Source organism: Apteryx rowi, unplaced genomic scaffold (assembly GCF_003343035.1).
Source record: "Apteryx rowi isolate R43461 unplaced genomic scaffold, aptRow1 scaffold_0, whole genome shotgun sequence".
NCBI classification, from domain to species: domain Eukaryota; kingdom Metazoa; phylum Chordata; class Aves; order Apterygiformes; family Apterygidae; genus Apteryx; species Apteryx rowi.
In genome coordinates this window covers 3593137-3618703 of record NW_020447195.1, presented here as the reverse complement: position 1 = coordinate 3618703, position 25567 = coordinate 3593137, and the positions used below count along the sequence as shown (strand labels likewise).

Sequence of the window (25567 nt, the reverse complement as noted above, 5' to 3'; positions counted from 1 at the left end):
CGTAGACGGCTCACCACATAACTATGCTGGTTAAGGTGGTTGATTTTTTTTCTTTTGCTAACACAGCTATTATGGTAAAAGCCCTTGTATAGACACAGCTCTGTTGGTGTAAAAACGCTGGGATCAGCACAGCTCATGCCAAGTCAGGGAACCACCACCAGCTGTTTCAGTGAGAGACTTGTGTACCACTATGACTGTCTGCATTGGAAGGCTTTCACCAGCAATGCCAGTGCTGCCAAGCTAACTAAACTTATCAAGGTAGCTACAGCCCATGTAATATAATGGATTTTCATATGAGCAGAAATTGCACGAGCTCAGCCCACTTGCTTTGTATGTTTACCGCTTCAGAATGAATCCTGATGTTGCTAACTTGCAGCAAAGATGATGCAATCTGCTGGATTTGTTTATGAGAGAGATGCTTTGAGGGGGTTTGTACCCTTCCTTAGCTACATAAGCAACCTGCAGCAGGGTATGTAGTTGTCCTCACAGTTTATCCTCTTATCTCCCCTTTAAAATTAGCACTGTGTAATTGCATATAAGTACAACCCGTTAACTGGCTTTCATCCACATGGCAGCTCAAGGCTATTGCTAAGTCTTTGCAATTTCATTGTGAATCTTGAAATATTTATAATGGTTTAAAGTTCCCTGTGCAGGTGACTACAGCAAAATGTGGGTGTTTTTTTTTTCTTTTAGTGATATTTTCAAGTTAGACCCAAGAAAAATCCAAACATTAGAAATACAAATGTCGATGTTTTGGTGTTTAAAAATCTAGGCAGACAAAAATGATGCAACTTTGGGGGGGGGGTTAATTGCATGATTTTAAAACCTGTCTCATGATCATTAGAGGCTGACTCATGAAACCCTGAATGCCTGGGTTTGGCACTGCTGCTCTTCACAGTTTCATTTGTTACGAATTTCGTTAATGTTAAGAATGTGCAAAGATGGGGAAAGGGTAGGGCTCTTTTCCCCCTTAAAGCACAGTAGAATACCTGGGAGGATTGAGCTCCTATTGCAAAGCCTAGTGCAAAGGCAACTTGAGCCATTTTCGAACTGCAACTCTGAAATCTTGCAAGCAGCTGCAAAGAGCCCCGCTGCTTTGAAAAGTTTGGACAACATCTGCACATTTCTGTAACTATTGTGAAATAAAATGTCTGGCAAGAATAACTGTCTTAAAGAAATACAGTCTTCTCATGAAGAGAAGCTTTTCAGCAAACTGAAAGCGAGTTATAAAGTCCTCTAATATAGAAAAATGACTGGATTCTCAGTGTTATTCACACAAGCAGAACTTTTCCAATTAAAGTCAATTACTGCCAGCGATCATGGATAGTTGATGGAGGCCTTTTTGTCCACATGGATCTTTTCTCTCGGAGAAATGAAATCCTATAGATGATTAATTTAAAGCCCAGTTTTCTTCCACTTGATTTTTATACTTTGTTTCTTATAAAAATATTATTATTTATAAATCCCTGGCCATTTTGAAAAAAGAGGAGGATGAATCATCTGAAATTCACATCCAAGTTAGTTTTCTTCTGAGAACTCTAAATAGTGAGAGCCACTTTTTTACCCTGCAGAAGCTGGTAGGGCCTTACACTCCCAAATCATTTTATAGCACAGCTTACTCACCATTTCCAAGAGACTTTTATGTGCTAATTTGGATGTTGTATGTTTTTAGAGGAATTTTAAAAGTAGACTGAACAACTGTACAAGAAGAAACACCATCAGGAACAATCCTGCCTTGGCTAGGAGAGGTGCTAGATGACCTAATAGGTCATCCCTACTCCTGTGATTTGAAAAACAAGCAGTACATCTGTAGTCATGCCAGCAGGAGAGTCAGAGATAGGGGAAGAAGAGCAAAGGACCAAATACCATAAAACTCCCTTCCCAGCATATTAGCTTCTAAATTGAATTTTCAACCAGCTGCTGACTTTCACGCTCTTTTTCTTTCTCATTTTGTATTATAACTATTTTTAGAATTACCAAGAAGAAACCAGAGGAAGGTAAAGGCCACCCTAAAATGTATAAACAATGCAGTTGTGTCTGAATCAACGCTCCAAGTCCCCATGCTTCAGTTTTGCAAGCATAGAAATCTGGGAGTGCATCCAGCTGTGAATTTCACAGATGGATCTTCTCTCTAGAACGGGTCTGCACAAAACCCCCAAATCCAAATAGTCCCAACTTTGGAAACATTCACATTCCCCAGTTTAGGCACGTCTACTACAAATATTACTATCTGTTTGGCACTTAAAGTCTGTCATCTCTCTGTACTCACATGACTAATAGTGTGATAACAATGACTTTGAAGACTTGGTCTTGAGCTGGATTTAACCAGTGGACAATGTTAGATATAAAAGAGTTAAATCTTCAGCTACTGTAAACTAGAGTAAAACCATTCAGGATCAAAGGACTCCAAAAATGATGTCCATGTGACTGAGCAGGGCAACACTAATTCACTAAGTGAGAAACTGGTCTAATACTCTCCATCTTCCTGCAGGTTCTCTGAATCCACACAGTTCCCATTTTAATCAAGCCATGTTCTTTTGTGGGTTTTTAATTTGGAAACTGTTTGTACTCGAAAACACAGACTAAATTCTGCCCTCAGCTGAACAAACACGATTTCCTTAGAGTGAAATCCTAGTTTAACTAGATTTAGTAAGAGAAGTATAGTTGACTTCTGCCCATGAACACCAAAGTGAGTGATATGTTTGCATCTGAGGGAGAATTTTTCCACGTGGATAATGGTCAGGTGTCAAAGTAGAGGTCAAAGCATACTACTGCCCCTTTCTCTCCTCCAGCCGGAGGCCTTCGTGCACGCTTGGACTCACGGATGGTGGGAGGGTACTGGCAGCGCAACGGTCATGTGCCAAACGTGTTTGTGCACTAACGCACAGCGGAGTGCATGCCTGGAAAACCTTCTGGGCAGGGGAGAGGGACCTGGGGCCCTGCAGAAATACTCGGACGATATCACAACAAGTGACAGTGAAGTTCAGTCCTTTCTCAGTGCTTATCTCTTAACTTGCTCTGCCTTTGCGCAAAGGACTCTGAACCTTTGCTTTTAACATGCAAAGAATAATTTGGGCCAGGGAGAAAGAAGCAGCAAATTAGAGGAGTGTGAGTTTGTAATCATTCCCTCTGATCGTCCCTGCCGGGGGAGTCTAGTCAAAGATTCCCAAATTGTGGTGTGGTTTGGTTTGGTTTCTTATGATAAATGACTTCATCATCCGTGAATGAATCGAGTCAAATGTAGGACAAATAGTGAGACACATGAATGACTCTTATGACATTTGCAATGTCTCAATCGGTGCTGGTTTATTTAGGTGGTTTCTAAGTTTCTTTGGAAAGAGTGAGAATGACTAAATGAAGGGGGAGCCACTTCAGAAGTATGGGAGCCAGTGGTGAAAGTACTGTGACAGTTAAACCTCCCTGGGTTAAATATCTGGTCATTATGAGCAAGGCAGCATCAGTTATTTTGTAAGAGCTCTCTTCCAGGAGACTCTGTAGCCACAAAGCCAAAGGCAGCCAGATGATGTACCAGACCTTGCCTTCCCTGTATGGTCATATAACGCCTGGTGCTAGAGATGTGGCTTTATCAGCCCCCTCGGGTTTCCTGTTCGTCTAGGGGGGCAGAAGGGCTGCTCTCTGAAAGTGTCTATAAAAGTCCTAATTTTGAAGGGCACGGGACCTCTGACCCTCTGTGGCTATCTGCGTTTGCACCCCGGCTGCCCACCGGCAGTGGCCTCTGCTTTCCAGGCCAAGGTGCTGGCACGGGCACCCAAGGCGGCTGCCTTTCTTATGCTTTATTCATAGGTGGTACCAGTCTGCCACCCCGCTTAAACATATGGCCCATCATTTCTATAGGTGAGCAGTCATAAAACTAGGAAGCTGTCCTTGGACATGAATAATTATAATTTTATACAGACTGAAGTTTACAAGAGGCTGGAAATAGTCTCTAAACATGAACACTGACTTTCTAGGCATTAGGCAAGTTTAGTGACCAAATTGTCTTGGTTTAAACCAGAACTGAGCCAAATCAGAGAATAATTTTTAAGATATTCATTTTCTAATTACATTGTGTTTCATGGTCTTTTAGTTACTTTTAATTCTTCCTCTTTTTGTTTCTTCTTCATGCATCTTCATTTCTTTTCAGTGGGGTGCTGTCTTCTCTCTTAGGAAGCATCCCAAGATGCTGATTTCCAGCAGGCAAAATACAGGGTGAGATTATCAGCTAGGTGGGCTGGGTTACATGAAACCTCTTCTCCTGGGGTCATCCTGCAGCTTCATGTCTTCAAATAATATTTACTATATTTTCAAATCTTTTTCCTTTGTAGGAAAATCACAGAATTTAATACAATTTTTTTCTTCAGTATAAATTTTATCAGCTAGTATTAAAATAAAAATTACTCAACACTGTTCTTTAATTGTCACATTTAAAATTAATATCCATGGAGCTTTGTTTTATGCTTCCTTGGCTTCATAGCTTTTCTCAACCTCAAAGCGCAGCAAGTTTTAGATCAACATTAAGACTTGCCCAAAGTTCAGGTGCTTCTGATAATGGTCTCTGTCCAGATGTAGCTTTTATTCTCCAACCTTTTCTGGCATGCAGAAGAAGACTTCTGCTTTTGAAAAACCACGGCTGAGTGCGAGCCTGTGCTGAAGGGCGGGAAGAAACCTCTCCCACGTGTGACTTCCCAGCGCAGCGCTCGCTCTCCGGGAGGATACCCCAGCAGTGCAAATAATCTAGCCCTTAATCACAGTTGGCCTGTAATATTTACTAGCATTTCGACAGATTGCGGTGGCTATAACAAGACACTCATTTCCTCCCATGCATGCAAGCCGAGATGCGCGCCGTAGACGGCTGGTTTACTGCAGGAAGCTCGTGCTGCCGCACGCTGCGCTCAGGCTAGCTCGGCCTGGGAGGCTCTGGGGCCGAGGAACCGGGCGATTAGCCAGGGCCAGCCTCTTCCCCTCCTCTGCCGTGAAGGTAACTCACTTCATGCCGCGGACGTGCACCAAAACCTCTGGAGATTTTTCTCTTTTAAGACGTACGCTGCCTTCGGCTGAAAGGCAGATGCACTGCTTATCTGGGGAGTCCCTGTCTGTGGCACCTAGACAAAAATGCTTTGGCAGACGGATAAGGGAGGAAATTAATTTTCTTGTCTTTAGAAAACAGTGTGCACCATCACGCCTGGATAGATCGAATTTGTTATGATAGCAAAACAAGTTCTATGGAAACCATTGTGAGCCCTGGAGTGCGGCTGCCCAGGAGAGTTGGGGAAAGCCGCTTTTGTTTGTTGTGCTTGGCATCGTTTTGCTCTGGATGAAGATGCTTTAATTTTGTGGGGAGACCCAAGAGAGCATTCCTCTTTTTCCATACCAAAAAGCCTTCCAAGCTGGCATAAACGTCCCCTCTTTCCAGCTGCTCCTTTCCAAACACACTGTGCCTCCTAAAGATAGTCTTTACAGTGGCTGGGGCTGGTGGAAAACATGAAGCCTGCATGGATTAGCAGAGGAATTCATCTGGGCTGACGAATTGGGTTTCCCTCTATAAACAGCACTAGTGTTTTCATCTTCTGGACGGCAGAGCGCACTTCGCGTCCCGGCGCTCCTGGGCCCGCCTCTCGCGCGCCGGCCTGCGCCTGCTCCCGCTCCGCCGCCGCGACGACCCGCTGCCGAGGTCTGCTGCGGGGACGGAACACGGCACGCGGGCAGTGAGGCGTTTTCAGCTCTCCCCCTGCCCAAACAGGTTTTTTCCACCCTTTAAAAGAAATGGTGGCGTTATTTTGTTTTCCCAGTTTATTCTTGTTTCCAGGTAAAAGGGAAATGCAAGTAGTCCCTTCTCCGCTGCTTCAGTGATCCTGTAAGCAGCCCACACTATATATGTGTGTGTTTGCTTTGCTGCTTTTTCTCTGGCAGCGATGGGCTTGTTCTCTGCAGCGTATAAAGCCCAGCAGGGGCTGGGGGTTCTCCAAGGAGGGGTTTTGTCTGCCCCGTGTGCCCTGGGCTTGGCAGGCGGCGGGCTGGGTTGCAGGAGCCGCGCTGCTCCCGCGGCCAGGCAGGGCGTCCCGCGCTGCCCGGCCCCTGGCCAGCACGGACAGCGTGGCTCCAAGCACCTGAAAAACAGGAACTGTGCTGTTTCCCAAGCACTTCTCGTGCTGGCTCGCAGGATAGGTGCCGAGCGTTGTAACCCCTAGCAGACCCCGGGAGCGTGACTCATTTCAGCCAGGGGCGGACTGGCCGCGATGTGTCCAGGATCCCGACTTCCCTGCCCCGTCACGGCTCCCTCTTTTCCTTCCCGGTTGCAAAACCTTCAGCGAGCGCCTCCCTAGCACTCCTCAGAAAGCCTCTCCTGCAGCAGAAGCACATCTTGTATAGCTCACACTTGTTTTTTTTATAGCTTACTTGGTAAATATAATCATTCGGGGTTATTAAGCACCCGGCATTGTTTCTATCACTGCTTAGGAGGTGAAAGACGTGCAAGGGCCAGTTACGTGATCAGGCTGCGTTTAGTGGTGGTTTGTATTTACCTGACCAGTTAGTAATGGATGATTTTGTCTGTGTCACCAAGTAACTCAGTACAGAGTTAGAGTTGTGGGGATAAAACCTGGGGACTTGGGATTCAGCTGCCAAATGGAAGAATTAAGTAGTAAAGCCCTGTCCCTTAACTTAAGCACCGTGTTTTCACATGCATAACCCCATTAAAAGCACATTCCTTGGAAATAAGTCTGTGCAGCCCCCATCCTCCTGTAACGCGCCCTCCTCCAAGGCACGCTGCACCCAGCAGGGCTCTGGCTCCTGCCGGCTGTATCTGCTCCGCGGCAGGGAGAAGGGTGAGGGGATCCTGGCAGTCCCAAGAGAGCAGGCAACTAACACGGCTGTGGGAGGAAAGGGTGCCGGGGTAAATGTGTTACCCGCACTCATAGATATCCTGTGCTGCTGCTGAATCATGGTCTTTTTACGGATAGCACGTGGGTTAGACTTATGAAAATAAGGCGCTTTTAAAAACAAACTGAAAAAACAGAAAACCTGTAGGTGGAAAGCAATGCCGTAGTGTTTCACAAGTTTTATCAATCTACAGTATATTTATTATGATACAGTTCTTGGTGTAAGCATTGCCCTGTTTTTAAAGGGAGCAAAAGTTGGTGTAAAGATGCTGCTGGGTGCAACTGGAGCATTTTCTCTACCAAATCATTTGATGTGCCCACCTATCTGAGCCGTTCCCGATCACCCCACTCCAGATGCATCGTGTCTGCTGTGGTTCTGACGGCGTCGAGCACTGTTCCCGTCCAGGTGACGAGGCAGCTGCCCTGGGAACCCAAGGGGGAGGCCCAGGGTGCTGGTAGGAGGCAAAGGTGCTGGCCAGGACACAGGCTTTCATGTATCATTGCTTTAAGCAGGCTCACTGGCTGCCAAAGGTTTTGCAGCTGGAGCATCAGCCATGCTGAACCACATGAGGAAAACAAAACCCAGCAGATTTCCAAAATACTAACAGCTGGATGCAGATGACATTTCAGGATTAAAAAAAAAAAAAAAGCCCAAACCAAACAAACCTCTCTCCTCGCGTCGCTCTTTGGCCCCCTCCCGACGTGGCCCCATGCGGCCGCAGCCCCAGGCTGGGGTGCCTCGCGCAAGCGGGTGAGCCAGCAACGCAGCTGGGGTGTCGCTGGGGCGTCCAGCCCGGCGGCAGAGGGGAGGCGAGGTGCCCACCAAAAAGTTAACCTTTCTGAACTTGGAAATTGTCTCTGTCTTGGCGTGCGAAAGGCGAGAACGGGAGCCGAAAGGAGCCAGGGGTGAAGCAGCCGTCTGCATCCCGCTCGGCGCTCTGCTCCCAGCCAGGGCCAGCGGTGACCAAACCCTCTCCTGGGACTGTTGACTGTTGCTATTAACAGTGCTGATTTATGGCACAAATACAAACTGCGCCGTTATTATTAGTGTTGATTACAATCATGCCTAAGGGTCCTTCCGAGAGGAAAGCCCCGTTGTGCTAGATGTGGTGCATGCACGGGGCGGCTAACGCTCCCCACCCCGCGGAGAAACCGCCTCCACGGGCGCCGTGGCCTCCGCGCGGACAGGACAGCCCGCGGGGATGCTGACCGYGGCGCGGGCCCGGGGGCAGAACCCGCTCTTTCACTTGAGGAGGCTCCCCTTGAGGTCACCGGCTGGTGTCAGCACAAACACAGGCGAGTTTGCGTTTCTGCAACTCCCTCGTCAACCTGTTCAGCAAAGCCCTGCAGCATGAGCTTACATTAAAGTCAGCGGGGCTTAACCACGCACTTAAGCTTGAGTGCATTTCTAATTCTCGGCTGAAAAGGGGGAAGACCCAGTCTCTTGGACGGTCTATTTTTTCCCACCGGTAAATTACATCCATTTTTAGGTCTGTTGATGTGGCATTTTTGTAGCACCTAAAATACTCCCTCCCCATTACCAGGCACCTTCCTGTTTTCTTGCTGTTGGGCTGACCAGGACCAGGCAGGGAACTGCAGGTCAGGCCCAGATCTACAGCTGTCCTTTCACTTCATCTGGATTCCCTGCTGCTTTGGTGTCCTTCTCCTTTGCATTTAGCCTGGGRCAAAGCAAAGCAGCTAGTGGTAGTCAGCAGTGTTGGTAGCTCGGTCCTGAATCCCAAAGAAGAGATTAGGACAGTTCTGTGCAATGTCACTCTGACGGTGACAACTGGATGGTCACGTCATGATGTTGCATAGCACGTGRTGAGCCTTCCTCATGCTGCTGCTGCTGCAAAGAGCAGGCCAGGAGTCAGATTTACCTCACCACCGAGAAATCAGGCCCAGGTATTTGCACTTGCTAGTACAAAACCTTTCCATCTCTGTTCAGCATCCCAAAGGATGGTCACAAATTYCTACTGAAAGACCTCTACTATTGCTGTTCACCAGCATTTGTTCCATGTTGTCTGTCTGGGAAACAGCAGGTATGGTCTGGGCCAGGTTCAGAGAGGTGATGAATACTGTGTCTTTGCATACTTTAAATTTTTTTWAAAAATAGGTAGATGTCTAATCCACAGTGATTTGATTGGCCACCAGAATACCTTTAAACTCTGGCCTTGCAGAAGACCTCCAGTGGCTTCGTAGTTTCCTTACGCCGTGTGCGTTAGCTGGTGCATTTCACTCATGTTTGCAGATGTGGCAGTTACTCTCTTTCCAAGACCTCTCAGAAAGAGCTACGGTGATCTTGGCCTTCAAACTTGCTACTACTGTGTCTTTCAGCTCACTGTGCCCAGTTCCCCAAYGGCAGGGCAAACAGTCTTCCCATTTAATCTGCGTTCCCAGCCGGAGGAATGGTCTGCCAATTGGTTTTGCATGTGTTCTGTAGTCAAACGAGAGCATGTGAAACGTAAGCAAGTTCTGTCTTTATTTTAGGCAAGAGGGTGTTTTAYCCCTGTGTGGTTCCAAAGCCTGATGTTGTTTGGTTGGAATTCACCCAGGAAGTGTAGCAATGGACACTTAAATCCAAACTAATAGGTTCAATATGAGGTACAGCTGCGGAGCTCGTGAGCTGGCTGTGCATGCTCCTGTGTGAAGGACAATGTTGTCAGAGAGCTCACTAGGGCTTGGGAGCGATCACGAYGCTCTCACTGGGTACTTGCAGCTTCTTGCATCATGCCCCCGAGGTTCAGTAATGAGTACAGCGTTTAGCATCCTGCCCAGGTGGCATGGGGATACACACAGCACCGAGTCCTCACGGCTGGAGAATTATGGTGGCTCGTTAATCCTGGGAAGGAGTACCTGGGCAGTCCAATTTGATGGTTGCTCCTAAGTCTTGGTCTGGAATGTGGATGGGAGATCTGCAAATAATCGAGGCCTAGTGTTTGAATAAATGTCGGTTCTTGCTATTGTGGTGAGGTTGGGAATTGCCCAACCTCAATAGCTCCGGCTGCACTTCAGCTAAAGATAGTCACCTCGACAACTATCATACATTATGGAGCTCAGTCCTATTTCTGGTAATTTATATGCCTCTCCCCCCCCCACCCTTTTTTCCTTTCCTTACTGAGAACAAAAGTTTTATCGTTTGTGCCATTGACTCAGATCGAAAGTTTTAACTCTTTGGATGATGCATGTATATTTTTCTTATGCTCTCAAGCTATTTACTGTCAGAGGTTTATGGTCTTCTGTAGGTGAGATGCAAAGTCAGTTACAGTATCTGTTTCCCATGGTCTTTGCACTTTTTCTTGTAGTTTTTAGTTACAGGTGTCTCCCATAATTAGTGCTCCCTCTCAATTCATCATGTTCTCCAATCTGTACATATGCCCCATAGTATTATTTCTTCTTATTATTACTATATAACCATACAGGTTAGGAACCCCCTCATGGATGAGAACTCCATCGTGCTAGATGCTGTATCGACCGAAAAGGAAAAGAGCAGTCTAAGTGCAAAATAAAAGATAGTGGCTGCATGCAGGCAGATGTGCAGCACCTCGTATGTGGCACCTCCTTGACGCTGTTGTATGTGAATCTAACCCACTGTCAATAACCACTTAAATACTTAATGGTCTGGATTCTTTCTTGTCACTGTGGCCCCAAAGTTAGGAGCTCGGTTGTCCTGGACACTCCTCCCCAAGCTCAGAACAACTCTCTAGCAGTGCCTGTCCCTTTCCTGCGCCTGCAGAGGAAGGGAAGGCGGGAAGAATCTAGCCCAAAACATTCATTCTCTGAAGGAAGTGGAATTGTGATAGAAAAATAATCAGTATGAAAAAATGATTGCATTTGTTCCCGTGCTCAGTGTTTTTCACTAAGAACTGTGCACCTACTTCCTAGAACCCTCTTTAAAATAAGGCATGTAAGAAACATATGCCTTCTTTGTGCTTGCTGTTCCTAAGCTGTGTGTGAAAGCAGAGTAATTGCAAGCAGAAGCTTATTTGCATGCCTGTGCCATAAGAAAGCTTGGTTTATCTGGAAAAATTGTTTGTAGGCCACTTGTGCATCTTTTCTGTTACTTTGGAACAGTTGTTTTCTCCTGGCCACCAGAGCACCAGGTTCAAAATGCAGTTCAGACATGTTTGGAGGGAAATTTCAGGGCCAGATCCTGCAAGAATCCACAAGTCCTTCAGCGGAGCTGCTTGTGAAGTTAAGACACGGCCAGAGAATTAGAGCCAGTAAATAGTTTTGTGGATTAATATATATAAGTGCTAGAGCTTTAGGGAGGAAAATAGATTATGTTCATCCCCTAAAAAACTGCCTGAAGGGAAACRTAACATGGTTTGCTTACTCTCGATTAAGTATTAGTTAAATGGTTTGCTTCCCCTCAATTAAATATTTGTTCTGGTTCCTTTGTGACAGAAAAATAAGAATCAGTAGCATTGCCTATTCTTGTTACTTTGAGTTAATCCTAAACATGCTGTAACAGTTCTTTGATTCTCCCCCCCCAATTATTTCCTGTAAAAGAAAATACCTTTCTCCCGTCCATTCTTTTTTCTCTGTTTTTTAAACACTTTACTGAATGACTCATATTGCCTCCTAGTAAATAGGTTAAGTCTAGGAGAATGATGAAACTGCAAAGTGACATGTGAATAAATAGTGCTCTCGCTGGTGTGCTTTTCCTGCTGGCAGTTGCTATTTCAGAGGCACTGTGGTATCTATGGCAAATTTCATTAGCGTTTAAACCATGAGGTGCAAGCTACTGTAGGAAAAATTCATCACCAACCTCCTTTGGTTTTGCTGTTTTTAATCTGAAAGCAAGATGTATTAATACCAAGTAGCACTGCTTATCTCAGCAATTATGTAGCACACTCGCAAGGCCCAAACCATGTACAGAAAAATAGACCCGAGCACAATTCACCCTGGTGCTTTGCAGCCGCCGCCACTGCTGCAGAGTTTGGAGTGACAAAGCAAAGGCTCCTAAGCTGCGGTGCAGGCAGTGTAATATTTCTGTATTGGTTTAGCCAACTAATGTGGTTTAAGAAAATGAACTCCATCCCTTCTGGTATAAGATTTTGTATATTTATTTATTATGTGTGTATTCTATTTGAAATATTTCAGTTGGTCTCATCACATGTTAACTAAAACTAAACACAAACTTAATCTTCACTCAGTGACTTCCTAACTATCAACCAGCGAGAGCCAGCTGCATGACTCAAACATGTGTCCTTCCCTTACAATTTCGGCCAAAACTATCTGGCATCAGAGTATTGCAGAATGAAAGTCATATCTAAATATATGTGAGCAGAGAGAAAGTCAGTTAAAAAAAGACTTTGTTATGGAAAGCTACTACAAACCAAATCCACGGTGGCCTGGAGTTCCTCATCACACCCAGTCTCATCTAGTTTTCCACTTTCAAGGTATGCTTCCCAAATTGGCTGTCGACACTCGTAGAAGAACTGCACAAAGACATCAGACCTCGGTCCAGCCCTTAATGCCTTACGTATATTAACTAAACAGGCATAAAGGGTTTATCTAAGGAAGAAAGAAAACATCTATGGTCCTCTTAGCAAATTTGATAAGACAACAATTTTTCCATCGTATTCATACAGTTTCTGATTGTGTCGCCCATAATATTCAGTCACTCCGTCTGCCAAGTAGCTTGCCGATGTGATTGGCAGTGAGTGGCATTGGGCGCCACGCTGGATTTCATTAGCCTGGTTCGGTTTCTGTGCGTGCAGTGCTGTGGACCCGGCAGAAAAAGGGTGCTGCGAATGATATTTAAAGCAACACCTCCTCGCGCCCACTCTGATGGGGTGCCTCTTCCCCTGCAATGACTACAGTGCAGCTCCTCTAAATTAACGGGGTTTTTCACACCAGAGGGACTGACCCTGCACGTGGGCTCCAGGGCTTCCTGCAGCGATGTGCTGAAGCCTAGCAGTTTGCACGACAGGAAGGAAAGTGCACAAAATGTTGCCTGAAGGTGCACGTTCCTGATTGCCAGCTGACACGGATTCTTCCTCCCATCGGAGGGAGGCAGGGTTTGTGCCTGTCTTAGAGTCTTCTGATAAAAAATTGATGATTAAATGCTGAAATCCATCAAGCAAACAGGAAATCACACTGTGGAGGCAAAAATTGCTCTGCCTTTCCCTCGCCGCTCCCATTAACAACAGCCCAGGATAGTGTGTGTGTCCATGTGTGGCCTGCAGATATCACATAACCGCTGCTTGCAGGTTCGTGGAGAAGCTTCCTAGAACACTTAACTCATTGATTTCCAATAGATTCAAGTAGGGATTCAAATGGATTAAATAACTGAAGCCACCACAAATGGCGCTCGATCATCCTTAGAGCTCCTTCATTCAACTGACTTTAATGCAACATTTGGTACCTGTTTCTCTGGGAGATTATGTCATTTGTAGGCAATGTCGTTCTCCCATATATTGTTTGCAGTTCAGATTTCAATCCCCCGGTTGCGGGGTCTCCGTAACTGGCCTTCCAGGGAACTGAGCAAGCAGTTAACACCCAGTTCTCTCCTTAACTGATTAACTGTGTGAAAGTCCTCTGGCCATGGAAGTGTAATGATTTTTTACTAATCACTTACAGGCTCAGGTGGAATTTATTACTGATTTACAAGGTCGTAACCATTTGTGTAGCAAGCTGAAGTGAAGCATGGCAAAATGGACAGGCCTCCAATAGCTCCGTGCATGGCGCGCAGTACAGGGAAAGCAAATGCAGGTTTCAAATGATCTCCGCTCGTGCAAATTGCTCTGTTCTCTTTCCCTTGTCACCGATCGCTTTTCTTTATAGCACCAAGGAGAAATTGCCTGGAGGGAACAGAGAATTGCAGAATGTTTGCAGAGTAACAACTTCTGCGTGAGGATTAAGCGTGAATAAACAGAAGCACAGGGATGCTCGTCTAAAAGCAACTACTCAGAGCCGCTGCTGCTGCTGCTGCTGCTGCTGCTGCTGCTGCTGCTGCTGCTGCTGCTGCTGCTGCCGCCGCCGGGGGATGCCGGGCCCCATGCAGCCGGCAGGGCGAGCGCAAGCGCAGCCTCCCGCAGGCTCCCCGCTACCGCAGCCCCGCGCAGCAGGGATGCTCTTAGTCTGCTGCGGTTAGATGCTATTTTGCAGAGTCAGAACAGACCACTAAGTCTTCAGATTGCTTTCTGTTATCTCCGTTGGCTCAATTTGATCATCCTAATAGGAATACCAAGGATCTAATTTTTAGTGGTATTGAGCACTCCAATCTTGACTGAAATTTATGGGACCTACCACGTCTGTTTGAAGGTTCTTATCGTAAATCGTTGCCTATTAGGATTTTTAGCGTGCCTAAGTGAGCTGAGCTCTTGTGCCTTTCGAAGTTTGCTGAACTACCTAAAGGCTTTCACACATCCCTGTAGGGACCTTCGAAAATGATTGCTTTCCACTGCATCCAGGTGGTCGGTATAGGCTCCTTCTACGCAAGCCCTTACTCACCGTTTTGGGCTGCTCTTTTCTGTTCGCTAGGCATCAGGTAATTAAGTTCCCCGAATGTGGCTTTCAGTGTCTTTCTGCGTTTTTCAGGCCAAAGCAAATCTGCGATAAGCTGGTCCTTCTGGGATACTCTGGATTTGGCCTGGGCCATACGGCAAGGTGATGACGTGGCTGAGGACCAAGTTGTGGAGCCCGGCCTTTCCAGTCTTGTGCCTTAACCACTAGGTCATAGTTTTTCCTAACAGTTTTAAGGCAACTGTTTCATAGAAGTGGGCTGTTGATCTTTTCTGGAAACAGACTGACAATAATTAAAGTACTTAAAATATCTGTAGAATTTCTAGAGTGGTGACACAGGCAGRTTTGTGTCTTAAATGTTTCCTTCTTGATACTTTTGAAGCATGGTGCATTTAGCAGATAATTTTTTTTTTAGAAGAAATGCTATCTATCTTTATTTTCTGCTCTTTTGTCACAGGCACACCCAGCTTCCTGTTAAAGATTTTGGGTAGGATACTACAACAGATGTTGCTTTTTTTTGCACCTCACTCTGGAACTGTATTGAAATACAAGGGGAGGGTATTTAAATGTAAAGTGAAATACAGGTTCTGTGAATCACAGAAGCTTAGATATTAATTTCAGTGGAGACAGGCTGTAGCCAAAAATATGCATTTTATTTAGATTCTGTTTTCCATTTCTAGATTTCCAGATTCTGTTTTCAATTTCTGGATTTCCAAAATCTAGATTATGATGTTGAATTTGTCAAAAGATGCTAATGAGTTTTGAGTGTGTTAAACTATTGTAACAAAAATAAATACATCCTGGGACTTAAATTGCCATTTAGTTTGAGATCTGTAACTTCTTCCAAAAATTTGCTTAATTAATGGAAATGACCTGATTGCCATAGGACTGGATGATGCTAAAGAAAGAGGTTTATAGTTTACATAGATTACAAATAGGACAAGGAAGACAAGTCCCAGGGTGTGTCTATTGGCATTATTTCAATATGGAGTTAAACCTTTAGAGATGGACATATAATTAAAGCAAAGCTTTACATGTGAGAAGGATTCAGCAGTTAGATGTCCCCATTTTCCAGACAAAGTCTTTCATTGCTGTTGATTTATCAGACAACCGCCCCAGGGTATATTTCCTGACACAGTTTGTTGGGATTGGGCTCCTTGTGCCTGACACACCTAAGTTTGTATTTACCAGTCAATTAGTTGCTCCGCTTGCATGTGCAAAGGCTGATTTTCCAGGACGCAGGATATGAAATAGGCCATGTACTGAATGGTACGTTCAAGTGCATGATACGTGGCTGCATAGTCTTAGGGCGCCAAGTAAAATATTTCTCTTCTAAATATAGTCACCTGAAATCCAGCAGCAAAGACGCTTCTGAATCTTGTACTCAAAACTAGCTTAGTCTTTAAGAAGCATTCTTTCTTCCTTAATATTGCAATTATTTTTTAATTTCCACATGATTTTGCAGGAAGCACTGACTGTTTTCATGACGAATTCAAAATAAATCTAAACAGATCAGAAAGGAAAAATGAAACAGAATTTTAAATATTGCCATTTTATGAGAAAAAAATTTCACCTTATTTGAGTTTGAAGCGAAGACTATAACTTTCAGAATTTCTTGTTCTTTCCTGTTCTTTATAATTGAGGGAAAGTCTAATTTACATGGCCATTTTGGTTAGATCTCTTATTTAAAAGGGACTGACTTTTGATCTGGCATAAATGTGTCATGTTTTATTTGGGCCACTAAGATGATAATATAACTGAATTTTGCAAAAGGCAGTGACTAGTCTTTGACCTGACTTACAAGACATATGGACCTCCTGTGCCTCTGAAGTCTCAGATCATATTATCAGCATTTCTCATATGTTTTGTGATCAGTTTAGCAGTGTAATTTTTTGCATATTTATTTTTAGATAATATCAGTTGAGAAAAGAGGGGAAAAAAATAAAACATAGTGCTGGATCTGAGCAAACAGAAAGGTCAGCGGTTAAGTTCTGCCTTATGTATTGTATATGCTGAAATGTCCTTTTAATAAATTAAAACACAAAATGGAAGAGTAGCTGAAAAGTGTAACATTTGGCCTTGCAACGTGGGTCGAAGGTTACTTTTTTTTTTTTCTCAAAAATGGTTTTGCAAATCTTTTTCAGAGCTGATAGATACACACCTTAGCTGGATACAAAACATTATATGAAAAAGAATGACTGTGATCTTTGATCCAAGCAATCAAAATGAAAGGTAATTGGTATTTTTCTGCCTTTTCTCCAGCTGTGTGTTTCTCTTAACCTATATTTATTTTTTTTTCCAGTGAAAAAGTCATGCCCCTTTTTATTTGGCTTAGAGGGCTTTAAATCTTATTTAATTTAATTTAATTTTTTAATTCTTTTTCTTCCCCATTTGTATACCACAAAGCTGTCCTGAAATAGCTGGGGCCTGGTGGGCAGGGAAGGAGAGCTGGGATTGTGCATGCTGGGCTAATGCATACAGTTGTTCCCACGCTGCAGTTACGCTCGGTTGTTAGGACCACGGTTTGCCTGGCTATTCCAGCCACACTTTTGCCATCACACTGAAAATTCAGGCTTAAACCTCAGTCCTCCCTGAAGGTCCCTCATATGCCATCTGTCCCTCCACGCGTGTTTTGTGTTTGTTTCACATGTAAAATGGCTCTTGGCCTTGTCGGTGGAGCACCCATGGCACGTGCGGGATCCCCAGAGGGCAGGAGATCCCCGTCACTGCTCCTGGTTGAGGGTGCTGGGACAGCACCAACTTCAGTGCAGGTGGAACTTCCAGACAAGGGGTGGAATGACACTAGTAAAGTTGTTATTCCGATGAGTTTGTGAATGTGTACGTGTGTACGTTGAATATGAATGTGTGTGTAATCAATTACAAGGAGCTTGACTCAAAGCCAGCTAAAACTGGAGACTGTTTTCTGTCTCTGGACTACTAGTTGGAGCTCGGTATTTAATATAACCCACTATCAGCCCGCAAGAGAATACRCTCCAGATTTCAATCTGAGAGGATGTGAATTGGAGTCTTAAATGTCTTTGAGGCCTGGAGCCTGAGAGACTGACTCTAACCCATCAAAGCCTAGTGCTTAGCGGAACGCAGACGCTCTCCCATGATTTTAGTCAGCCTCTTGCATTAAGCTAACTTGGGGATCTCCAAGCACTGGGGCTGCTGTAATACTCATACAGCAGCGGTATCTGATAAGATAAGCTGAAGGGATTCAGTCCTAACTAGACATTTCCTTAGTCTGGATGGCCGATGTCAGCTGTAAATTCAATATACTTTTTATGATTTAATTTTTCATAATTTTTGCATATGTCATCACGGCCCTGTTTAATCAGTTCTCTCTCATTAAACTGATCAATAACAGTGTGCTCCAAAGCTGCTACATGCCAGGCACCTTAAATAACAACATTTTATTTATTAATCACATCATCTCTCTTTCCTCTCGGCTAGAAATGAGCAAATAATGAGAACTGATACTTGAAAGACATTTCAACCATGCTACCAAAAAAAAGATAGATGGGAGTTCAGAATAGCAAGTTCAGCACATGATCTCAGCTTCCTCTGAAGTTTAGATATGTCTCAGTTTGCTGATCCTGTTCAACCTACTATTGAGACCCAGTCAGTGAGATTACACCTGGATCTGGATTCATGTGCTCCCAAAATCTGGAGCAGATTCATCCAAGATGTGTGGTTTCCCTGGACTCCGTCTGGAGGTGCCTCCAAGCTAGGAGAGAAATATCTGCTTTGGGATCCACTCTTGTTGCCTTTATCTGTTCGTTAGGTTTAGGAGCTCTGGTTGTGGGTTAGGACCTTTTGTGCTGGGGCAATCACTGAATTACACATCCTTCTCTTAGAGCTCCCCAGACAAGTGTTGCCCAGTCTAAACGGCACCAAAATCCCCTCCCTACATGGGTTTAGGTGAAATTCAGGCTGAGTACAGGATGTTCAGGCCAACCGATAATAGGAAGGCAGCTCCCTTGTCATTCAGACATTTACTAGATACTTAAAACAAAAATCCGATTTGCAACCCTTAAGAGCTCAAAGGGAGCGAGCCCAGCTCTGCCCTTGAGTATCATCCTGCAGCTTGTCTGTGGGGTTGATGTTTCATACTGTTCCCCTGCAACTTTTTAGCTCTTTTCAGAGGTTGTATGGTTGTCCCCCTACAACCTCAGCCCACAAAACCCACTGCTGACCTCAGACGCAGCACACAGGAGGGAAAGTGAAGTTTGCAGGTTGAGGAAGCCCTTTACCGCACTGTCCAACCTGCTTGGAGCCGCTGAACTGAGACCTCTGTCCCAGCCGGTCTCCTGGCTCGCTTTGCTCGCACTGTACTACAGATGTTGCTTTGTGTAACGTTCAGGCTGGGAAACAGAACAAAAAATGGACCCTTCAAAAGACTGCAGGTTTAGTAAACCCCATTTAATCACCTGTGCATTTTCGCCTAGTATGTTAATCCTCTCTAGACCGAGATGACTGTTGGCTAAGATGTTTCCATAAGTGGTGGTTGTATTAAATAAAAGGAAACTCATATACAATAGTTTTCTGGTACGCTGGCTGCTCAAGCAAGCATGTTGATAAATAAATCGGCCTGCAGTCTCGGCCCACTTATTTTTATAAAGGAAATGACCCTGAGAGAGTGGGTGCCCACTTCTTTTACCTCACTGCTATTTTTAGCCGAGGCTGCGAAAAATTTCCATTGAAGACCTGCTCCTCTCATTTCCTGGGTAGAGCAAACAGGAAGCTCTTCAAACTGAGTCGCAGTAGGGTTTTGCCTGAAAGTAGACCAACCTCACCTCCCGCTGGCTGCTTGCTTACACTGCAGAGCAGTGATACACCACATATCCTGTGCACGGACTCTGTTTGCATGAACTCACCCTGAAGGTGGTGGGCAGAAGCCAGGAGGTGAAGGTGGCAGGTGGAGAGTTGGGCAGCAGTAGATGACAGTGCTTCTTGCTGTTGCAGTTGCTCTCGGCCACATTTTCTTGTGGGGATCCACATGCTGTCCACCAGGCACTAACTGGGCCAAGATCAAGCATTTCCTGGATGGAATTAGAAAGAAGAGCTAAACTCTGGGCTGGTAGCAGTGGGTTTTTGAAGCACGGAGGGATGGAAACCACCTCGTGTCACAGCAGGCGGCAGTGAACGGAGCCGCTCGGTGCTCAGATGTGCTCCCCAGCCCCTCAGGCTTGCTGCACCCCTCCTGGATGGGGTGTTTGAGAAGCAAGCGCCTGCAGAGCCAGCAGCCGGGTCCTCCCGTCGGAGCCAGGGCTGGCACAACCCTTCATGGGAGGTTCCTGTACCCGGACACGTGGAGGGCTGGTTCCCTTCTCTCCTCCCATCGAACACCGATGCTATGCTCAGTACAAATATTTAGTCCTTGAGGATTATAACCTATCACAGGCAGACATCTGTTTAGTAATAACATGGAACTTTGCACAAAACATTGATTTTACTACTTCTGAGATAAATCCCATTGCATGGAAGGTGGAAGGGGGCTTTCAACCTGCTAGTCATGATCACTAAAAATTAATACATGTGTTCCCCTCCTCAATATACAGACAATATACAGGACAATAAGAGTTCAGGCACCATTTGATTTAATTGTTGGGAAGTGGTGAAATTCTATGTTTATTACAAATTTTCGTACACATTTGTTAGAAATGGGCCTAAATATTGGTTACCTGAGGATTAATCAGTTTTGAGTGAGGGTCTTCTCTGATTTGAATTAGTCCTTCTCTAGCTCTTGAATGTCAGAAGGAAGAAATCATATAGTTCTTTCAGTGCATGCCCTTCATATGGGTTTGATCTTGTCCTGGCATTAACCTGGCTATTTTCTATTGAAGAAAATGAAAGTTGCCCACTATTAGCTTAGGACAGACATGTACTTTATCTTGTGAACAAGTCAAATGGCACTGTTAAACCACACGTAGTACAAGCGTAAGAAAACTCAGATTCTCTCTGAAGAAATGTAGTCTCTTCATTGTTAAAATGCCCTAATATGCATCCACTAAAAACATAAATTTATTTTTTTTTTGAAAGGAGCACTGTTGTTTTATGAACCACAAGCTAGTTTATTAAAATGGTTCTTTTATCATTAGAACAGCCTATGCTTGAGTGGGTTCATTTGTTTCTATTGAATTTTAATTTGTGGTGTACTCAGCTGTTGCATTTTCAAAATATATATTTTTTTCAATTAGAAAGGTCTTAGTGTAATTGCCTGCCTTTCGTGATTCAGGAACATATTCAGAAATAATGAACCCTTCCTAAGACAGAGTAATCTGGAAAATTTGTGAGCCCTTTCTCAAATTTGTATCTGTTTGACACATGCCTCCTCCCCCTCTTTCACTATAAATTCATTTGAGTTGGAAAGACATACAGTTTTTGCAAAAGGAATTCCAAAAAATGTCATTGAACTSCAAGGCTGAAGCAAAGAAGTGTGCCCATAACTGCAAGAACAGTAACATGGGTCCACTTGAATCTGGAACTGTATCCAGAACTGGTCTGTCCCCATAGCTTTTGGGAGAAGATGTGGAGTAACTTTGCTACCAATTTAGATCTGGGTCTTAAATGTTAGAAAATTTGGTCTTCAGTTTTAAGGCAAATTTGTCAAAGTAGACAGTTTCCAAACTGTGGACCACCTTGGTGAATATGACACCAAGAAAGCTGCATGCGAGATGGAGCCACAAACAAGCAGTTTGGGTGAGAACATCTGTATCGAAGGTCTTATGTCGCAGGTCTCCCCCCCCCTAGTGAGAGGGGTTGGTCCGAGAGGAGACCAGACTGTGCTTTAGACAGGACAAGTCTGAAATGTAGACAGAGGAGTTCAGGAGAGTACGGCTGCTGTATATAACACCTCATAGTGTTCTGGATTTTTACACAGAGGATAGAGTGTTTCAGTGTCTTCTTCTGAGCTTTATTAGCAATCGTTAGCACAGAGTCCCAGCCTGTTAGAGTAAAAATTTATAGAGGAGCATGAAAGTTTGCTTATGCTGTCTCGCCACACTCTGCAAACAAACTATAGCAAAAAATGTAGAACAAATAGACTTAGGGTGAGATTTTTTCCCCCCAAAAAAAAGACAAACCCAAACCAAAACCACTTTTCACCTGCATTGCAATCTTTATTTTTAGCAGTCTCATTTAGCAATCTCATTTTTAGCAGTCCCCTGTGTTCCCTCCAAATCTTTCCCTTCTCTTTTCAAAATATTCTTATTTCTGCTTAGTAAAAATGTTAAAATGCTCAGATACTCATTTTTTTTTTCTGCTTGGGTAAAGAAAATGTCTGTGAAAGAGGGAAAGTGTTTTATATAAGGGGTGTAGCATGGACTGGTCACGTGATACAATGTGTCAATCAATCACCTTTTTATAGTACTTGAAGCATGCTGAACACAACGTAGACCCTCTCTCTCTCTCCTCTCCTTCCTCCTTTTCTTCAAATACTACGTAGTCTGTCTAGTTAGACAAAAAGTTTTAAGTTGTAATCAGAATTATGTTATAAATATTACGGGGATGTTTTCGACTTAATAGCAAACTGCCCAGGATTGCTTTCRCTTCTTGTGTTTTTCAAAGTGCTCTAACATTTCTTTCTCTTTCCTTATTTCACAGTTAATGAAATTATCAGGAAGGAATTTTCTGGACTCCCTGCCAGAAATCAGACATAGAAGCAGAGATTTGCGAGACAACTTTTACCGAATCCTTCCATAACTGACCTCTTAGATCCTTCCAGTGCCCCTGCAACCTCCTGCTTCCTTAACTGTTCATCTCAAGGCACCAATTCAATGCAAGGAACAATGTATTGGCATCAAGCTGACAGCCTTGACTAAGCAACTCGCCACCTCTCTCTGTAAACATCGAAAAGGACACCCTTCCTTTAGTCCAAAGATCGTATTGTTCTCATATAAAACAGAGCATCTGTCTGAGGAAACTCTTCAAGCCTGCTGCAAAATATCTATCTATGTATCGATCTATCTTAGTAATAAGGGAGAAGTAAGATGTCACTTCTGAACACCGCACAAAGCAAGGGAGGTTATATATTAGTGCTTATTTGGGTGGGGTGGGAAACGAGAGAAGAAAGAGTAATATATTCCATAAAAGAATAAAAGCATTTTGCAGTTTGCTAACAATGACTTGCCCTCCGGGTCTCAAAGCCCTTTTGAAAAATTTTATTGTTGTAGGAAACTGAGGCAGCCCAAGCTTGCTCGGCCTTTGGCCAACTTGGGATCAAAACCCATTTTCTCTGACTCTGAGCACTGTGATCTKTATTTCAAACAGTAGCTGTCAGCTGAATCCAGGAGTTTTCATTTTTCTGGATAGGAATTTGAAGGAGAAGGATATTCAAAGAGAATTAGTTAAAAAGAACAATTCAGCAATTCTAGCATTGTTCCCAAGTTAAAATAAACTCTGATAAAACAGAGATTTAATATATAGGAGTCACAATAACCTAAGCACTGTTATGCCTATCCAAAGGTTTTTATGATTGATCCTTATTAATATTGAGGCAGTACATGAAAGCATCTTAGATGTTTTCTCTCTAATGAATTGTTGCTGTTTCTTTTCATATAGAAGCTGGTATTGGCTTGTAACTTGTCTCATTTAGCAGCTGTAGCATTTAACCACACAAGTTGCAGAGGAAAATAATTGCATCTCACAGAAGCCATATCTTCTAAACAAACGCAATACACCTACTTATATTTCTTTAGCTTTGCAAAGCCACCAGCAATTTCTGGAAAGGTTAAACTTCCATGTGAGTTAGTGCATTAGTTAGTTAGTTTTGTTTTGCTTCAGGTGTTTGAATATGCCGTACTGATACATGCTTATCACAGTAAGGGATTACCTCTGCCATTTGCAGTTGTACTCCTCATAAGTTTGTAACACTTTTTGGTGTGTCATTGCTGCCACGGTGTGTTAAGAAGGCATAATGAGTGCATAACCGATGTACAGTAAGAGGTAGCCGTAATAGTGTAGGAAAGAGATAGTAATCATCTTCTGTTTTTGTAAATGAGGAATGCTGATATCGTTATGGGTGCCGAGCTAGAGGTCTGTTCTAGAAAACACAGTTAAATGATCATGTTTTTAATTGTTTTAAAGTAAACTTTGCTGAAAACCAACATGTCCCCATGCCCACAGCAGGAATTAGATGATGGGAATACGGCAGGTCAGCAGAGTATCTGTATAAGTTGTTCTCCAACACTGCAAGACAGATAATTGCATAAACCCTTTAGAATATGTGCTAGGTTCAACAAAAATATTCTCAGGAGTAGTGAGAACAATATATTTTCTGCTACCAAAGGCTAGTACTTAACCTATGCAAGGTCTTATGTTTTAGAGCGAGAGACAGCAGCATTATGCTTCTCAGAACATCTCACCTAGGCCTCTGTTATAATCTTGGATTTTAATCTGAAATCTGAATTTTGCAAGAGCAGCTCTGGATTCAGCCAAGTCTTGAGCCGTGACCAGAGCCAAGTGCTGTAGCCTGAGCCCTTCTGTAGTCCAGACCCAGAGCTGGCATTAACAACTGTGACATGGCCTTCGGAGTTTGCTGCTTTTTCCCCAGAAGTACTGCTTAGACGCGCAGGCGGTGCTGGAGTAACATGGAGACGGGTAGCACACCATCCATCTGGAAGGCATTAGCCCACTTTGCAAAATTAAAATCTTTTGTCACAAAATGATTCCCCTGTATCCCATTTCAGCAACACTAAAAAGGCTCTGGCTGTGGCTGCTTCGTTCGGGGGCTCGTGCTGTGAGCTACATGTGGTGTGTCAGCAAGAGCATAAATCTATCCAAGGCTCAGCTTTTCACCTGTAGAGGTGAGTGGCCTTTTCGTCTACTGACTTTTACAGGAATAAAACTGAGGCTTGGACTAGTTGAAATGGCTTTTGTACAGTGAAGTTATTGATTGTTAAACAGCACTTATACTTGTCTAGTACTTTGAGTGCTCACATGCCTCCAACAAGCTATCCTGAGTTGTTTTAAAACTGCTATATGCCAGAATCTGCCATACATCATGGAGTTTTTTAATGCAGTTTGAAGTTCTGGACAATTCTGAAAAATTCTTAAGGACAAAATTTGCCTGTCAGAAGTTCTTTATTGCAACTGAGAAAAAGAACAGGCCAAATGTGTCTCCCGGTTTCACAGAATTCACCCTTGGAGCTACTGAAAATGACCATCTAGTTTTCCCCACGCTAACCTATAAGATTAAGGTACAGGAGGATTTAAAAAAAAAAAAAAAAATTAGCAGAACCCAAATCCTAAATTAACTGACAGAAACTTGCCTCTTGCTGGATTTTAAATAGGATACCAAAGAAGAATGTCAACTTATTTGCAAATCTGTAGACAAGCTGATATTGTCTAAAAATACTGCTGCTTATCTGGTGATGGATAGCAACTGGTTTTCAATATTTCTCTTTACTCAGCTGAATGTCTCATCTCTAAGTGGGATGATTGCATATGCAAGGCCTGATGGGTTTTGTTGTTGTTGTTGTTGGGTTGGGTTTTTTTTCCTGCCACTGTCCCCTGCTGATCATTTGAGCATCCTATATCATTTCCCCCTTCTTACTATGAGGCATACCCGTACAGAGCAGACAGGAAAAGTACAGACTCAGAGTGGAGGCTTTTGCGCCTTCAAAGGGGTCCATGCAGGCAGGCCCATGAGCCCCTGCCGGGCTCCATGGAAGCTGCTTTGCAGGATGCACCCATTAAACATGCTCCTTTTAACATAAAGATAAGATTTCCATGGCTCTTACACATTCCTTCAGGCACTTTGCTGTAGAGAGAGGGGGAGAGGATTTTTTTTATGTGCTACGAATAGTGTCCTTGTTCTTGCATTAGTTGTATTTCTTCCTATTTTTTAAGGCATAGATGTTAATCTGTATGTGTGTTTGTGCAGGTGCATATATATATATATATATATGTGTGTGTGTGTGTGTGTGTATGTATGTATACACACACACACACACACACACACACACATATCCATAGCTATATGGATGTATGTGATTAGTGTGCACACACACATACACACTGTTACGTTCTTGGGTCACGATCCTGTAATTGGCTCTGGTCCGGCCGATCTGTGCAGCTGCATGAAGCCAACTACTGGATCGAGGGTTCATAAGATGTATATAGTATAGACTACATTTTAGTGGTTTTATTTACAGCTTCATGAGGTCAGGCTGTGCTACTCTATCTGCTTCTACGTGCAACCATTAGATAAA

General features: G+C 43.8%; 1 protein-coding gene across 2 annotated transcripts in view; it reads left to right on the top strand.

Moving 5' to 3' along the window:
- The window catches only part of NFATC2 (nuclear factor of activated T cells 2), an 84143-nt gene extending 58883 nt beyond the window's left edge, over positions 1–25260 (top strand). Inside the window, exons 9-10 of one of the 2 annotated variants that reach the window (XM_026088675.1) lie at positions 16496–16583; positions 21960–25260. In XM_026088675.1, the coding sequence (XP_025944460.1) occupies positions 16496–16539 (44 nt within the window). In that variant the 3' untranslated portion in view covers positions 16540–16583; positions 21960–25260. The remainder of the gene's footprint in view (positions 1–16495; positions 16584–21959) is intronic. The other variant, XM_026088757.1, reaches the window with a different exon arrangement.
- Positions 25261–25567: the final 307 nt, after the last annotated feature.